Here is a 19,090-nt window from a genome sequence, read left to right as displayed (position 1 = left end):
AAAGCATACAATTGATGTTCAAAATCTATTGCAACGTATTTATTGGGCTGGTATTGTTGATAAACTGTTTTTCAATGATTTTGTATTACTAAATTTCATTTTTTGTGTGTTTAATGCGTATTATGCAATGGATTACATCTAAGTGAATAACATGTAGCCTACATATAATTTGTCATCAAGTATAACATGTAAGAATACTTTCTTTTTAAAAATAAAATATCACTTCACCAAAAGATATTTAAATTTTGAAACTGTAGAGATCAAAAAGTGTTGAACTGACAATGAGTATAATTATTTCTAATCGCCATAGTAACATTACTACGGGAGTAAATTGTTAAGGCTCTACAAGGACCAACAAAATCGCCTGCAGCTACATAACTGAACGTGATTGTTTCGAAATGTTTAATTTTCTATCCAACACCGAATCATTTCAAGTCGCACCACAATCCGGCTACCAGATGAGATGGGGTAAAGTTAGCATAGATGTAATGGACGGCATTGAAGAAGAATCACTGGATGCAGCTCAAGGACGTGTCGACGTTAATCCAAACCAGTTTGGCGAAACAAGTGCTGCCACCAAGCGGATGGAGCGAATCCCAATTGATGAAGCGTTAGATCCAAACGACAACCAGGAAAGAGCAAATAAATCCAATTCGGTCCCACCTAGACGGGAAGAAAAAAGAGGGAAGAGGCAAAAAACTAAACGTGATGAAAAGAGAGACAGAACTAAGAGAATGAAAGTTCAAAATAGAAATTTAAACACAGAACACCAACAATTTCAGTCAGTCGAGCACAACGCTACATCGGACCAAGGTCGTCCAACTGTTGACCAGAAGGGTTACTCTGCTAGAACGGTTCGAAGAATGTTGTTCGACTTCCAACTACGAAAACGGCTATGTGTTAGTGGTTTGTGTGATGTATCACTCGTTCTAATCATGACCATCGCCTTCTACCTGAATTACGCCGCAATAATTAATATGACGATCCAATATAAAAAGAAGCAGGAGATGACTAAAGCCTGTGTTACCATTGGGTTAATGTTCAATTCTCTGCTAGCTTCAGCGATCTTCAGTTATGTAAAGTAAGAACAATTAGAATTAATTTTGTAAGAATATAATACTCAAAGATCTAGTGACTACCATGTACATTGTACAGTGGGATCCATGAGTATTACCGTGCAAAATTGTCCATGACTACTTTCATTAATTTTTCTATTACATCCTATGTGTTTTTTAGCGATGAATCTTTGTGTATGCTGGTGCAGAAGTTGTCAACAGCTTGTTTTGAGTTTTATTTTAATTCTTGAAGCTCTTATTGGGTCAAATACAGTGCATGAACGTGGTGATGGGCAATTTGCACTGTAATACTCATGGATCCCACTGTACAGTGACATCCACTAGTATTGCTCTGCAAATCGTCCATGATTACTTTCGTTAATTTCTCTTACATCCTGTGTATTTTTAAGCCATGAATTCTTATGTATACTGGTGCAGAAATTGTAAACAGCTTGTATTGAGTTTTCTCTTAATTCTTGAAGCTCTTATTGGGTCAAATAAAGTGCACGAACATGGTGATGGACAATTTGCACTGTAATATTCATGGATCCCACTGTAAAATGTAAACAATGGATCATTTCACATTTTTAAAAGCCAGTCATCAGTGGCACCAACTTCTATGGACCTATGGGGCTCGAGTCCACCCAATAATTTGCCTGTTAACATCTCTCATTCCATGCCACATCAACCAGTGAAAAATTAATTTTGAACCTTCATGTTTTAGATTATTTTGATTTTTAGTTTATGAAATGTACCACGGCCATCTTTAATAGAGGCCGGAGCCTTCAATTTGGCAACCCTGTAAACCGTGACATCAGCCGGCCTATGTTTCTCGGAAGAAACATTAGAGAATGAACGTCCAAAAGTAAAAAAGGTAATAACTTTACGTATGTAGCCTATTCATCCCGTAATAACTTCATTCGCTCAAATTGTATTCGTTAGTGTATTGAACGTTATTTTTCAAAGTAAAGCAATATGTTATCAAGTTGTTGAAAATATACATTACATGTTTTGACAGTGACGTAGTTGATCAGTTTGGGGGTGCCCAAACATAAGATTTTTTTTAACAAACTATTTATACACCATATAGGCCTATGCTGTATGCAGTATACATACATTATATATGTATGTGTGTGTGTGTATATATATATATATATATATATATATATATATATATATATATATATATATACATACATACAATAGTGGCATTAATTCTGGACGCTTCTTGTAAAATGTTAATTTCTTTAGAATAACTCGAATGTAAAACTATATCCTGTATAGAAAAATTAAACAATTTAAATTACATCATTCAGTAACTTCAATAATGCATCTCAGTGCATTATTGTAGCTTGTGTGCGATTCTTGTGTATTACATCAACTTTGAGCATCATTGTTGTATATCGTTCGCTGACCTCAAGAATCGCTCGAACCTTACTGCAGCATTGTTGTTTGATTATTGGTATATTTATTAGTATTGTTATTGGTATTTTCAATCAACTGAACTCTTTGTTTTCATTCTTTACTGCACTTGGCAGCTGATTTTTGTGAAATGAACATCGTTAGGTACTCTATGTAGTGGAGCGAGTTGAAAAGTGATACTGAAATTGCAAATAATGGCTCCTAACATAATAAAACGAGCTGATTGGTCACCAAGTAAATGGAGTAAGGCAGTGACACTTCCTAATGAAGGTTATTCTTATTAAGAAATAGCAAAAAGGTTGGGTGGTGGTGCTACAAAGTCAGACGTTAGAAAGGTTTGCAAGCGGTATGAAGCAACTGGGAACACAAAAACTTCTCCAAGAAGTGTCAGGAAACCAGATTAACTGCTCAAGACTGTCGTAGAATATGTCGCCTTTCTCTACAAGATCGCCGGCGTACGGCAAAATATGTTAATGCCATTTTGAGAACTTCTGGAGTAGTAGTTTCTGACCGAACAGTCAGACAAAAACTTTGTGAAAATGGTTTACGAGCGAGGGTCGCAAGAAAGAAGCCTCATCTCAACCAAAAGCAGAGGGAAAAGCGTGTGCACACAGGGAGAGGACACAAGAAGATTGGGGTAAAGTAATTTGGATCGATAAAAGCAAGATCAGCATCTTTGGAAGTGATGATATCAGGTATGTGCGTCGCCGAAAAAATGAAGACATGATACCTGAGTGCACCACTGCTACTATGAAGCATCCTATCAGTGTCATGGTGTGGGGAAGCATGGCAAGGCATGGTGTCGGTCGCCTAGCAGTGTTAGAAGGCAACATTAATGCCAGAAAATACCAAGAACAGGTCTTACAGGTAAAATTGCTGCCCACTATTCGTGATTTGGGGGTAACGTTCAGCGGTGCATCTTTCAGCAGGATGGCGCGAGGTGTCACACCGCTGGAATCAATCAGCGATGGTTCAGGGACCATGGTATTACTGTTCTGCCTTGGCCCGGGAACAGTCCCGACCTCAACCCGATGGAGAACTTGTGGTCAAGGCTGAAAGTTTTGGTGGCGCGTCGAAATCCCAGCAACAAGAGGGAGCTGTTAGAGGCCATCGTCCAATCATGATTTAGAGTGATAATACCGGAAGATCTCAAGTGTTTGGTGGACTCGATGCCACGAAGAATCGAGGCAGTTATCAAATCGAAAGGATATCCCACAAAATATTAACACAACGAAGTTACAATAACCATAATGAGTGTGTGCCAAAATTTACTTTTTACTGAATGTACATTTTACAGGCGTTGTTATGCTAAGAACACTTAGTTACATTTTCTGTATAATTATTATTATTACTATTAATTATAATTTAGTGTGCTCAGTTTTTGAAACATTGAACATATAGACATGTTTTTCTATTTCCTGAAAATTTGACTTCAATACAAACGTAAATTTAAATTAAAATCAAAACTTGAATGTGATTTTCATCATAATTCTCAAAAGTGTCCAGAATTAATGCCACTACTGTATATAGTCTTGGAAAGAAAAGGACGGTAGCATCGTCGCCTTGTAATCAAGGGGTTCCGGGTTCGATACCCGGTGGATGCTCATAGTGGTTCGGATCCCACTTTGCACTGTAAAACCAGTCCCGATTAGCCTTACTGTGTATAAAGTGGACTTATAACACCAACTCAATCAATCAATAAATTGGAAAGGAATATCGTTTTCTTCTGTAGCCCGAACAGTCTACGGATATACTCTCGCGAAATACACAGCCATTATTCTGGAAACTAAATGCAGAATGAACTCATTAGCTTAATGGCTTATACACCAAGGACAATGTTATTAGTCTTTAGATTTGTAAATTTACTGGAAAAAAATTGAGAAGTAGATAAAACCCTTTTCCGTGGTTTTAGATATAAAGTGCTGGAACCAGGTTTACAAGTATTGGCAACTGAGTTCAAGCTAGGCATCTCATGTATACAGTTCATACCGGAATCGAATCCGGTATCTCTTAGTTCAAGGGCAGGCCCGAGTCTTCTATGTCATCGGATTGTTCACTTGGGAAATGATGACGATAAGAAATTATATCCACACGTCTAATTTCTTAAAATTAACCTTATTTGTGTGTGGAAAACTGAATATATGATGGCACTGGATAAAACAAAGTTCCCACACGCTCAAATGATTACGCTCTCGTCTTTGGTTCGGCAGGTTCAACAACCTACCCGGGTTCGATTCTTGATGGAGGCACATAGTTGTTCGGATCTCACTTTAAACTGTAGGTCCAGTCCCGATTATCCTTACTGTGCATAAAGTGGACTTAAAACAACAGTTTAATTAATAAATCAATCGAAAGGTTCAAGGTTCGATTGCTGGTGGTCAGGCCGGTAGCCAGAATTTGATTTCGGAAGGGGTTTATCCCTTATCGGCAGCCGCCATCTAAAGATGCATTTCTTGGTATTTTGCAACTTACCATATACAAGATGTTTCATTCTGTTAATGAAGTAAATTTAATTACTACTACACATTATTAAAATCAGATATTTGTAGGCTTTCGGGAAAGGACTTCAGCCCCCGAGCCCCTTCCCTGGGTACGTGCCTGCTTGTATTAGTTCCAAAATTTCTGTGCTGTTCCAACAGCGTGAGGACAATTTGGGAAGTACCTGAAAGTGATATGGAAGCAAATTCTGCTCTCGAAACTATGGGACTCGATGTGATGACCAGGCGCAACCGAATGAAAACTCTTCGCAGGCCTTGTCCCTCAATATTAACTTTACTGACTAATTGTAAGTTTTTCTCGGCCTCCTCGATGACGCAGTGGTAGCGTCGCCGCCTTGAATTCCACTGAGTACGTATAACACGCTACGAAACCAGAGGTCCAAGGTTCGGACATTGAACAGGTATGGTTCTATCATGTCTGTCCCATCGCCATTTCTTCGGCTCATCATTCATCCTCATCGTCGCATTTAACCCAAGAGGTAGAAAAGCGGCGTAATATATAAATGATTGATTTGGTTTATTTTACTTTGCTTTTCTGACACTTTTTGGCTAATCGTGAAGATGAAGATGACAATGAGTGATGTGAAATTGATGAGAGGACCAACATAAAGAACACACACGCCCAGTCCGGGATTCGAACCGGACCCCTGGCATCGTAATGCACCTTGTTAACCACTGCATAACAAATAGAAACTGAAAATGCTTGATAAATTATTTGCTTCTCCATAACTCATGATTATATTATATAACTATTATTCGTTGTATGACTATGGATTAATTATATTTGTATGTCTAGCCAACCTAGTCACCTAAGCAGCAGCAGCTTCCGCATTTGCAGGTGGAGGCTAAATGAAGAAAAATCACAGAAAGTCAGAAATATATACAAATTTTGTAACATAATACTTATAGAGCATGCAAACGGCTGTAAAAACAATTGCTACATACCTAGTTTCCTTCCTTAATTGAAACGTGGTTCATTCTTCATTATACATGAGATCAACCACCCTGGGAGTCGAACCCAGGATCTTGTGTGGTAGTCAAGACTCTCTTTTAGAATGCTAATATGTTGGATATTTGGTCGATCAGTTGATCCTCATCCATTGTTTCCAGAGGAAGACAATCTGGCTGCTTCTCATTCGACATTTTACTCGCTATGTAGGAAAACGAGATCACAAACACTTCGTGATGCTATCTTCTCGCGTTTACAGAAGTTTATCACCGCTCGGACAAGAAATTCTACTTCAAACTGACAGATAACCAAATCAACAAATGAACCGACCGTTTCGATGTTTCTCCAAATTTTCAGAAAGTGGCCTTTCCCTCCTTGCAGGGCAGGTCATTAGCAGGAGGGTTGAGTGCATGTAAGAAGAACCGCTATGTGATTCATTCCCGCGCCGAAAAAGGGACAAGCAATAGAATTCTGTTCTTGGAATTTGAAACGCATGAGGATATCTTTTCTGAACCATAAAATAATTAACGCAGAAAGTTCTAGCCACCCATCGCTAAATCTTCCTATTTGTGTCGTCTTTTCGGCGCCCATGGAGCCAGTGCAGGGTCAGATGAAGAGGAAGTGCGGATTTTGGAGGATCCTGGATCTGGTGTGCAGCAGGGAGGAAAAGTGCATTTTCAATAGGTCTCAAGACTTCCCTGACCGGGGCGGACCACAAAACCATTAACTGTGCATCCCCTCCCAATACATCTGTTTGTGTTCAACAAGGAAGAAACACGGAAATAAGAAAGAAATGCCTTGCTTGGGTTCGTGCTACTGAAAATTGAAGAAGTGTTTCAAACTGCAAGCAAAATTTACTGAAGAATTATTTTGCAATATTTGTCATCAAAGTAAAATTTCCAGCAAATACAGAACAGTTTCCCTGGGCCACGTGGACGTTTGCCGGGGCCAGTGCCTCCGTGTGCCCCCCCCCCCCCTAACGACGTCCCTGTGTTTTGAGCAGCATATCAGCATTTCACGGAGCATTCCGTACGTTTCACATGTGATGAATCATCGAATATAATAAATAACGTCGAAGAACTATAACCGTGACATAGAGACTTAAAACATGTTTACGCAAAAAGCAAATTCCACGCTGAAGCTGAGAAAAGTTGTGTGCATGAGGCACCACACGCTAAGCTTTTACTTGTATTAAGTACAAGATTAAACTACAACACTCAAACAAGAATTCGGGAAACAATACAAACTCAAACAAACCAATAAGAGCATAAAATTGCCTAATTTAACAAAAACTGTAGAACACAAAATCACTAATTCCTTCACTGTAACATAGCTATCTCCGCAAGAGAAAAACAAGGAAATGTAACACCTTCTAATTTCTAAATCATGCAAAATTATCCACTTTCTTGCAGGGACTAGATAGTCACCAGCAGTCGGCATTATTTTAGCCTTGTACATAAATGAAGACCCAGGGGGGAAAACGATGAATGTCGATTTTTCGCCCATTTTGAGATCGCAGCGCCATCTGATAGCTCAAAAGCTGTACTATAAGAATGAGAACGGCCTTGGTTGGGAAACGGTGAGAAGTGCCTAAAGAACGCATTATTATTTTGGCATATATTGACGTATTTATGAAAGAGAAATACTTGTTTTTGATTTCCTGGCAAATCGTCTCGAATGAACATTCATCGTTTTTCCCCCTGGCCCTTCAAATGGGTTATATGCAAACAAAACAAATATTTGTACATATGCACATCGTAATTACAATGCACTGTCTGTTGAACAAAATCTTGGCAATTATGTCATAGACTGCTAAAATGAAGACGTTGTACAGAAATATGTAGACTACATAAGATTTATTTAAACTCTGAATGTAACACTCGTTCAAGCTGGTTTATCACATCCACAACTACTTTGTACATCTTACTTTTAGAACTTTAAGTCCAGTGTGTTAGATCTTCCAGAATTTAAATACAATATTTAGTTGTTAGATTCGAATGTCGTTCCGAAATGCTAGCAAATAAAATAAGGACAAGCTACACTTTACTGGATACTTAATACTGCGTATGAAATGCAAAGTTGGCATTGTATTTTCTGCTTATGTCAAGTTATTTAACGGTGAATTTATATGTCCATTGTTAATGTATGTTTTCCACTTACATAGTAATGTCAATCTTCTGTCCAGATTTGGAAAAAGGGAAACATTTTACTCAGATTCAGTGTTTCTTTAAGAGTCAACATCAATTTTGCTATTCGCGCCCATGCTATGTAGCTGGATGTTTAGGCCGGCGAGACAGCGTTGCCACATTTCAGGATTCCGGCCTTTATAAAACAGGCCGTGAATGTAGCTACCCATAGAGACTATGAAAAAGCAGTTTTTCTGGAATTTATTTTTGAAAATTCAAAAAACAGAAATTTTGTTTTCTTCTGAATATGGTCATCTTGCATATCATAGGAAAGAGCTTTAAAAAGAACCCAAGATGAACTTCCTAAATAGGAATTGTAGCTTTCCTGGCGACGTGATTCGAACAAGTGTTCTCGGGTTACCAGCCAGGTTAAATTGGAGCTGGCTTCCAACGTTTCGAGGGCATTCCTTGCTCTCATCTTCAGGGAATGTAAAATTGGAGACCAGTGTAGGTTAATGTGACGGAGTTTGGATTCTGTCTTCTATTGGCTCTCTCTGGATCCTGGAGTTCTCATTGGCTGGTGTATTGTTTTTACGGAGAAGTGAGTTCCAGGCGTGACTGAGCTGACGTCCCACGTCCCTGTTGAGATTGGTGCTTTCCAGTGATATGGCTATGGCTTCCTTTACCCGTCGGTCACAGTAACCGGCACATTTGGCTATTATTTTGGTGTAGGCAAATAAAATCCTGTGTCCTTCGGTGGTGCTCTGTTCAGCAAGTCCTGACTTTTCCGGTTGGAATAATCGGATATTACTTTGATGTTCATTCCGCCGCTGCTCAATGGTGCGTCCCGTTTGGCCTATGTATGGTGCCCCACACTCACAGGGTATTCGGTATACTCCTGGAATACGGAGCAGGCCATCTTTGCCTGAACGGAGTAGGTCCTTGGTTTTCAGTGGCGGTATGTGAATTGTCTTCACCCCGTGCCTGGCTAGAATTCTGCTTAACTTCCCGGAGGTGTGTCCTACGAATGGCAAAACTGTTACAGTAGGGCGATTTTGTCCTGTGTTGCTGCTGATAGAGGGGCTGTGCGGTGCAGTATCGGTCCTTGTAAGGGCCTCGTCCTCATGTTCGGCTCCTCTTGGCTGTGAAGAATCGGCCCTTCTAAGATTAGGGCCGATTAATTCTAACAACATTAAACGGTACCTCTGTTACCTACCTGTACCTCCTCGATAAAGTGAAATATTTTGCAAGCTTTATAGAGATTATGTTGTTTATGAACGTTTTCAATAGTTTTTAGCTCGCTGAAATGTGTTATTGTGAAGTAAAGTAAGCGTGAGGCAGAACAGCCCGAAGGCTTCGAGCACCCAACACAACGTTCAACAGCAGCAGCAGACAGGACGTTGCCTTCAGTTTCATAAATGTATGATAGAATAAAGTAAATCAAATACGAAGGACTGAAATTTTATGAAACCAAAATAGAAGTGAAATTATCGCTGGCATTGTTATATTTACCTATTGATGTGTATAATTTTACGTCATTACGTTAGGTTTGGTTCTGATAGCAATTCTCGACGATTTTGTTACGTTATGATGCTACATTTGACGATGTGATCCGTGTTCTTTAGCTATTTCAGTGTACATACAACTGGTCTTTACTGATAAAAACTTGCGAAAGTACACCAAGATGAAAGGTTTTTACTTACGCGGGCCATACGTTGGTATCAAATATCCTCGTTATTTGTGTTTTCCGCGCATTGAAAGTATTTTTATTATTAAGTAAAACATCGATTTAAAAAAAATGGACGTAATTCTCCAAGGGGTACAGTGGGTCAACATAAATAGTGAACATAACACTTCTAACGTACCAAAAAAGTAATAGATATTACTATCAACAATGACGTCCAGGCCATCCATTACTTCGCTATAACACATCGCTCAGTGTGTAAATTATCCACTTTCTCGCGGGTACGAGGGCTGACCAGCAAAGATGTAACGGGGGAGGAGGCATGGAAAACTTTTCGCATCTGCCTCCCAAAGTTAATCCCCCAGTTCGAGTCCGCACCCTCTTCCCAAGTTAAGCCTATGCACACCATTACACAAGAACTTGTAAAAAGTGGTTTAAAGTTCACTTCAAGCATAGTGGTCGACTAACAGTAGATTCCAAAACGTCAACAGAAAATCGAATCATTAGGAAGATAAAATGATGGTACGTACTAATTTACTATTCCACAAACAGATTTCTTCATTTTTACAGAAGAAACTACTTACGGTAATAAGTTCCTGTAGCATTGTCTAACATCTGGAAGGTGTTTCCTGTCATGTGGAAATGTATCATAGCGGAAATTCATTATTTTTGTTGAAAAATAATTCTCCGACGCACAATAGCCTTTGGCGCGTAGACGTCCGTAGAGTATCGCGCGTCGTGCTTGTGTTTTATCGATTGCAGGGTTTCCAACCACGCCATTGTTTTCCGAAAAGATGACGTGTCGTGGATGCGTGGTGAAATTCATACCGGGTGTGGAAGATCAACTGGATTTTGTAATCGGGTACTTGAAAAACGGGTAGCCCCACAAAGCATTGACGGATAGCCCCAAAAACCATTCACGCATAGCCCCACGAACCATTTCTGGCAAGGTTAGGTTAGGTTAGGCAAGGATAGTTAAAATTTGGTTCGTAAAACAATGCGAAGAAGCATAAAAAAATCCACTTGAGTATTTTTGGGTTACGATGGTTGGAAACACTGCATTTACAACACAAGCGCGACGCGCGATGATCTACGAAGGTGTCCGCGCCATACTGTTTCTTACGCAAACGAAACAATGCAAATAAAGAAGTACTCGTAATGTGAAAAATTGAAATTACTTTCATCAAAAAAACGTGAATACACCTTCAAGATTGTTCCGCGAAGCAGATACGTAAGTACGAATGTTAAAAGTGACGAAGTTACATGTGTTTGTGGAATAGTAAATTTTTACCAAAATGATTAATAAGGAAGGATTTTGTAGTATCACATCGTGAATTTGTTGGAAAATTACTAAGGGGAATGCTCCTGTATACAAAGGGTCTTACGAAGTTCGCCGAAGGCAGAATAGTTTGCCAGAACAGTACTCGGAAAGCTACTCCATTGATAGAATAACATTGTTAAAATTATGTACTTGCTTTGAATATTTTTAGAACTGACATTATTAATCAATGCCGAGAATAGTGTTTCTCTCGCATCGAAACGATGATATAATCCTTTATTACTTTCACAAAATACCCAACGAAATCCCTTAGTATAAAATATTTATTTCCATTGTTTTTAAATGTTATTCCAGGGCACCTCTAACGAATCACAACAGCTAGGGAGGGTACCGTGGCAAATATCGGATTCGTCTGGATTTTTTTTTAGACGAGACTGATAATTCTCGATCTATCTCTACTTTGGTTATTTAACATCGCATTTCCACCTCTTGGGTCAATCCCGACGATGAGGATGAATGATGAACTGATAAAATGCATAATGGGACAAACATACAAAAAATATTTTCATATGCGATTATTATTCCAGCTATCAAATAGATCGTCTCCAATGATCGGGAGCATTGAAAATCATTTGTAGGCCTATATGTTATAAATAGGGAAAGGATTTTAAGGTGCAAAAGGGGGAAGGGAGATTCTGAAAATGTTTTCAAAAAGGTGCAGATAGGTAAAGGTAAAGTGCTCCCCTGTGCATAGCACCACGCCATGAAGGCGTATAGGGGGTGTGGGGGTAACGCCCAAACTTTCTTGATCCAGTCGAGAGTGGGGGTGATGTGATCAGCATCACGCCCCTGACCGCCTTTACCCCCGAGGGTTTCGCCCCCGTACCCATGTTATTCGACGCTGGGTGGGCGCCGCGACCGCTTCCATCGTTTAAAAAGTTCCCGGATTTGAACCGGCCGGGGATCGAACCCGGGACCTTTAGCATGGTAGTCAGACGCGTTACCGACCGAGACACGCCTTTATTCAATGCGCTCTTTTTTTTTTTTTTTTTTACTGTTTTTCAGTCAGTACATCGGCATAATGGGGAACCTGCATCTTGAATTACTTATCATTAACAGGCATAGAGTTATATTTATTTACATAATTTAAGATTAACATCGACAGCTTTTAAAAGACTTGCTGCAACTGTCGCTAGCGAGTTCATTGCTTATGTTCCCAAAACCCGAGAAAAAAGTGACGACACAAAACAATACAACATAAAACATAAGTAGATCAGATGGCAGCTAGCAGTTCCTGAAGGATCCGAAGTCTGGCATCTGAATCGTCCGTGCGGCGGATGGCTTGGAGTCCTTCCACCAACACGCATAGTGGTTGTAGTAGCTCTGGGTTGAGCAGTATCTCTAGCAGCCGCCGGAAAATTTCCAAGTTGTCGGCTCTCTGAAGTGGAGGTCTCGAAGAGAAGGCTGTTGATTGGCTGGGAGAAGACGCAGCCGTATCTGATTGGTTTACTGGCTTCCTTGGTTGGGTGACGCTCTGCTTGTCTCGAGGAGGTGGTGGAATGGCGCTCTGCGATGAAGTCGATGCTGGTTGAATGGGTACCAGCTTTTGTAGAGGCTTCTTCTCCTGGGTAGACTTCTTTGTATTCTTACCGCGGGAAGCTTCCAATAAACGTTTGTACACAGGACAACCCTTATAACTGGCTGTATGTGCACCTTGACAATTTGCGCACGTCGGTGGAATATCCGTAGTGCGCTGTGGACAATCGGCTATCAAATGACGCTGCGAGCATTTGACACATCTTAGATTTAGTCGACAAAACCGCTGTCCGCGGCCGTAGCGTTGGCAGCTGTGGCATTGAAGTATTTTTTGCGGTCTAAGTTTTTCTACAATGACTTTAAAGCCATTGATACAGTCGAGTTGAAAAATGTCCGATGAAGGCAAAGCCGTCTTGGAGAAAAGTTCAGCACGTCGTATAGTAACGACGACTAAGGAGTGTCTGTTGTCCCGGGTGTTGCGACCGGGACTTGACGAAGCGTCCATAGAATGCGGAGAATGGCTCGGAAGACGTCTGACGTTTTCCACATAGAAGCCTGATTTGGTCAGGCTGCCGAAAATATCTTCCTCGGTGAACTCCAAGGGGACGTGTCGAATCACCACCTTTCGGTAGTTTTTTGCTGCTGATCCTGCTGCTGCAAGTCTGTCAAAATCAGGTCCGTGCAAATATTGCCAGACCTTCTTGAAGTCGGACGCAGTTGCACATATAACCTTAAGTTGGTCATATACCATGACGAAAGTGGGACACGTGTCTACAACACGCCTAATTTGGTCAGCGATGGATGCGCATCGTGATGTTCGAATGAAGATTGGTCGGACATATTTGTCCGTACAAAAGGGGGTCTCGTCGCATCGTTGAAAACCATACGGCGTTGACGAACATATGATACTACGAGTATCAGTATCACTTCCTGACGTACTCTCCCGGCGGCGACGCTTCGCCCCTGGATCGGGCGTCGAAGGGATCGACGTGCGAGACATCCTGTCTCAGCAGGTCCGAGGCTGGGAGTCGAAAGAAGTCGAATGCGCTCTTTTTCTGCGCCTTCTGTATATAATGCGCGCGGACCGCATAGAGAACTGTGGTTCTGCCGAATAGGTTTTATTGAAGTTCGTTTTCTCTCGCGGGTTTTGCTGCATTGTCTTAGGAACTATTGGCTCTGCAATGATTATATTACAGCATCTTATAGCTATCGTTCTGCTCTACAAAATGAGACTATAGGATTTTATATAGCTGCTCAAGAAGAGTGAAAATCATTTATTTTTCTCTCCAATTTTGTAACAAAACATGAAAGAAAAGGAAGGGAAAAGGTTTCATTTGATTTGCTTTCTTTTACTTCGCCTTTTGTGCCACTTTTGGCTAATTTGCGAAGATGGGAATGAGTAATGATATTATGATGGAACTGATGAATGGACATTCACAAACATCCATACCCAGGTCAGGATTCGAACCCGGGACCCTTGGCGTCGTAGCGCGATGTGCTAACCACTCCGCCACAGGGGCCGGCGAAGGAAAAAGGTGTTGAAGCATCAAAAAGGGGGTAAGAAAGCGATAAATGTGCTAAAGTGTGTTTATTTTACTTGATTTCATGTCCTAAAATACATATCTCAAACGATTGGTATGAAAACAGCTATATTATTGGAAATGTGCTGCACTTTAAAATCCGGTCCCTACAAGTAAATCAATATTCAGGAACTAGATATTGTCCCCAACCATAATTCAGTGATAATTTAAGACTTGCATTGTAACCAGCGGCGTATACTCTGGGTCATCTAGGTAATCGCAGATGACCCGGCTGTATTTCTTTCTTTTTTTTTTTTTTTTTTTAAAAAAAAAGATATATATATATACACATTTCTTCGCAATATTCTTCCAAACCAATTTCGATGCATACATTTATTTGCTTCCAGCGCGCGAATACTTCCAACCGTTTGCCGCTGAATGTCCGGGAACCTTTCTCCAGCCGGTGGAATGACTTCAGGGAATCTCACCCTGACGTCATTCCTCCCTCTTCCCTTACAACCCTTGGCGAGGAGGGAGGAGAGAGAAAGAGGGAGAGGAAACACTGCTTCTCAGACGCGGTGATTCCCTGGCCAGGGTAAGCTCCTTCTTGTGAGAGTCCACCGGTCGCACTCTCAACCTTCAGAGCCTTTACCGTTCCCTCCGCTGAACTAGGGAAAACATAGCCGGTAGAGTGCGAAGAACAGGAAAATTGGATAACATGAGCAAACCAATTCTACGCTAATTTTCACTTTACATTTGCTTCTGTTTTGCTGATTTCTCTTACTTGAACATAAATTTATCAAAAGGAAAAAGCTTAAATATTGAAGATGAAGCAAACTAAATTAAAATTCAAAGCTTAAGCAATTAAAGCACCTATATGCTGACTCCCCCATCCTTGCATTTACAAAAATAGTGATTGTTTCTCCTCTCTAATCTTCAAAAGCAGCGAGAATACTTCTTTCACTGAACTGAATATTTTTTAAAGGGAAAGATATCAAAAATAATTTTATATATATATATATATATATATATATATATATATATATATATATATATATATATATATATATATATATATATTAGTTAATTTAAGTTGCTATATTCCGCCTCTTTAGATTAATAGTGATGAAGATGAACGAATTAAACATAAAACGAAAAAAACACATCAGGCACGTAGTCAGGTGGAGGACTCGGGGGGCTGAAACCCCCATCCCCGAAATCCTACAAATATCTAATTTAAAAAGTGTATAGTGGTAATTAATTTTACTTCATTAGCAGGATTAAACACCTTGCATAATACGTTGTAATAATCTGAGATTCATCTTCAAGACTTCTAATCCCACTGTTTCAACTTTATGTGGTGGCTGCTAATAAGGGATGATCCCCATCCCGAAATAAAATTCTGGCTCTGACCTGCAATGATTCGAACTTTTAAAACCTGTCATTTCGAGCTCGGAAAGGGATTTTTTTTTATCATTCATAGGGAATTTCATTCTCAGCCAGGAACACAACAACAGAAGTTTGGCGCGTGAAACTGAATGCGTGTAGTCGTTGGCTTCGTGCTGTGCTCCGTGTTTATTATTTATTTAGGTGTTAGTGTTTGTCGTGATAGTGCTGCGTTAAAGGGTAATGGATGTGATACAAGATTTCCTGGTGAAACCTTTTGGAACAAGATCTTTTCAGGAGAAGTTGCAAATTGTTAATACAGGTAGTCCAGTGTCATCGCTTGAATTTATTTCTACACACAAAGACAAAAATCGGGAATATGTGAAGCATTTTCTCAAGCAAATTATGACAAAACACCATGGTTGACAGGAAGTATAAGTGTTAATAAGCTTTGCTTTTTTGTTGGTTGTGCTTACTTTTCGGGGCTGAAAATAATGTATGGACGCGTGGCGGATACTGTAATCTTTGCAACGCTTGCGTCAAACATGAAAAATCCAAAAGTCACATAACTTCCTTTGTTAAGCTGCAATCTTTCACACAGACACGTATTGACGTGCAACTGGACAAACAGTGTGCTTTGGATGTGGTACAGCACAAGTAATCGGGTCCTGGAGTAAGTTGAATTTTGCACTTAAATTAATATTGCGGGTTTTTATTTCACTAGTGCACATCTTTCATTTTATATTTCACAGTTGTTGTTTTTTATAGCTTTATAATACTGTCTTGTTTTATTGAAATTCTACACGTATATTAAACTGCAATAACGAGAATTAATTGATTGTGGTCGTAGCAATAAGACAAACATTCCGACACAATATTCCTAAATCCAATATGGATCCTGACATAAATTGCACGGAAACTTTTGGAATTTGAGGATCAAGGGTCGGAGATAACCCACTCTTTAGAACCAGCATACGCCACTGATTGTAACAGTTGGTTGTTGTCTCCTCCCGCTATATATATATATATATATATATATATATATATATATATATATATATATATATATATATATATATATATATATATATTGCCTCCCCTATTTAATGCTCAGTCACCCCACAAAATAGCATTACGATTTAAGAATTTTAAAATAATAATGTAGACCCTTGTACACAAAATTGTTACGAATTTATTTACATAACAATTTTGCTACCAAAATTACTAAGGGGAATGCTCCTGTATACAAAGGGCCTTACGAAGTTCGCCGCAGGCAGAATAGTTTGCCAGAACAGTACTGGGGCAGTCTACATACTATATATGTCAAATTTTAAACAATTGTCAATCAAATCATGATATTACTATGTGGAACTTTGCTTTCCAGAGAACAAACATTTTATCAGAGGATTTTACAAGAACACTACGAATCGGAAGAAACAGTGAAACGTTCTTGCGGAGTCATGAGATGTAGCAGACAGGACTACGGTCCATTGCTGATTGTCTTTGCTGCACTCGCTTTAAGACCAGTTCAAAGGTGGGTATGTGTAACTATGTCATTCCAATTATCCTAATTTGTCGTTAGTGTTCGAAGTGAGGAGGGATGGTATTCTCCCAACTAGCAAAACTTTCACAAAGAATCCCCCAACTGTCTATTTTTTACCATATTAAACCATATGGACATCCCTCCAGCTAACCTTAAGGCTATACGAAACATTCCCCTAGCTACATTTTCCACTTTGAATCATCAGTGGTTGTGCCCTATTGAAAACATTCAAATACATCCATGTGATGTCATCGTGCATCAACCAGTCCCTATTATTACTTGACTGGATTGACTGTTATCCTGATCTTAGGATAGAAATGGACATAACAGGGAGCTTACTGTTTTTCTGTACCAAACACATTACAGTCTCTGAAAAATGGAGGAAGGGGCTGAAAATTATATCCATATTTTATTCAAGGCATATTTTCCCCCCGTAAGTGTTTTTTTCAGGAAACACTCCTTCGGTTTGAAGTTATCATGTTTCCGCAACGCCCTTACGTATAATAATTTTGAATTACTATGACTGAATTGAAATGAAATCCCAGGGGATGGGCCATACCTGCACCCCTTTCTGGACATCCATGGTACTAGAGCATGGGCGTCAGGGGTGGGGAGGGGGGTCGAACGAGTTGGATGAACCTTCCTGGAAATTGACATTGTTCATTTAAAGATACAAAAAATCCGAAAGTTTGTCACTCTAATTGTTAAGATGAAGTTCATTTAGTTAGTATTCGAACAGAATAATCAAAGTAAAAATGCATTGGATCGAAAACATTCAGTAAAAAATACAGGAACAAGGTTATATTCTACCATTTTATCCAAAGAACAAATGTTTCCATAGTTTTCAAAATTCTAATAATAAAAGTTGTAGGTGAGAGGTCACACAACAAACTTTATGAAAAGCATTTCCCTTAACACTTAAAGCTTTTTCTTGAACGAGACATGCAAAAGTTAATATCAAAATGCATTTCAGATACTAAGTGCACAAAATGCAAAAGAAATAATGGAAAATAGTTGTGCTGGTATTCACTCTTTTGGTGGATTGAGTCTTCCCATTTATATAATAATAATTATTATTATTATTATTTCGAATAAAATTTATTTTTGTTAGTTTATAATATTTATTATTGTATAATAACATTTATTTCTGATCATTTTTCTACTATTCAACTTTTTATCGTTTGCCCGACCCCCTTCCCCCCTGCAAAAATTTCTGGCGACACCCATGTACAGGGTGTCCCACTAGCTTTCGAACTGAAAAAAACCTTATAATTTCCGAACAAACATACATAGGAAAATGAAATTCACAATACACGTACCTTGTTTCATGCTGAATACATGATCGTCACAGCAGGTGCTGCAAGTGTCTTCCCTGGACGTCCAGACATGTTTATACACAGCGTTCCATATTGCGAAAGTCCGATGTAGAGTCTCCGGTGTGATCTCGTGATTCGCATTCTCGATGTTGTTTCGCAACTCTTGCAGTGATCGTGGTTTGTTTCTGTATACACAACCTTTAAAGAAACCCCATACAAAAATTTCCGGATATATATCAAATCTGGGGATATTGGTGGCCACAATCCTTCAGAAATTATTGTCACCAAAAATTTACTTTTATTCCCCATCTTAACACAGCATTACACCCACCGACATGGAGAATTCTGGACAAACCTCTCCCTGAGATGAGATCAAGCCTTGCACAAGACTGAAACTGATAATAAAATGCTTGCAACTGAAGCCAGCATCCTTGCTGCACATTAAATAGTGTACACCAAATCACATAAATGAATATCACGTGTTTCATTTATTTATTACCAAAAATTTCAATTTTTGAATTGATACAAAAAAGAACTCTAGGGTTTCAAACATGACTGTATTATTTTTGTTGCAGCATACAATTGTGTTTTGAGCATAACCGTGAACCGACAACAAGCAAGTTTTACTTCACACATTTCTCACTAGATAGTAGCAACATCCTGTAACTGTACAGGCTCCATTCTTTGGCCACCACAAAATCACAATTTGGCATCAGTGTTGTTGTTTTTTTCATTTGGGGCTACCTAAAATACATTGTGTATCAAGAAAATATCGA

General features: G+C 39.4%; 1 protein-coding gene across 1 annotated transcript; it reads left to right on the top strand.

Moving 5' to 3' along the window:
- Positions 1 to 339: 339 nt before the first annotated feature.
- On the top strand, positions 340 to 18,980 carry LOC145979677 (uncharacterized). The gene is made up of 3 exons (XM_083112643.1): positions 340 to 1,081; positions 16,840 to 16,989; positions 18,890 to 18,980. The coding sequence occupies exons 1-3, from the start codon at positions 399 to 401 to the stop codon at positions 18,978 to 18,980; spliced, it is 924 nt and encodes a 307-aa protein (XP_082968769.1). The 5' UTR covers positions 340 to 398.
- The last annotated feature ends 110 nt before the right edge of the window (positions 18,981 to 19,090 follow it).

The sequence above is a fragment of the Lepisma saccharinum genome, chromosome 1 (genome assembly GCF_977018435.1).
Source record: "Lepisma saccharinum chromosome 1, izLepSacc3.1, whole genome shotgun sequence".
In the NCBI taxonomy this organism is placed as follows: Eukaryota; Metazoa; Arthropoda; class Insecta; order Zygentoma; family Lepismatidae; genus Lepisma; species Lepisma saccharinum.
This window is presented reverse-complemented; position numbering and strand designations above follow the sequence as displayed.

What these genes read in the sequence shown, in the direction of transcription:
- LOC145979677 (XM_083112643.1), top strand. Translation starts at nt 399, where the DNA reads ATGTTTAATTTTCTATCCAACACCGAATCATTTCAAGTCGCACCACAA. An exon ending in GCGATCTTCAGTTATGTAAA is followed by an intron (nt 1,082 to 16,839) that starts GTAAGAACAATT and finishes TTTGCTTTCCAG; the next exon opens with AGAACAAACATTTTATCAGA. An exon ending in GCTTTAAGACCAGTTCAAAG is followed by an intron (nt 16,990 to 18,889) that starts GTGGGTATGTGT and finishes TTTTTGTTGCAG; the next exon opens with CATACAATTGTGTTTTGAGC.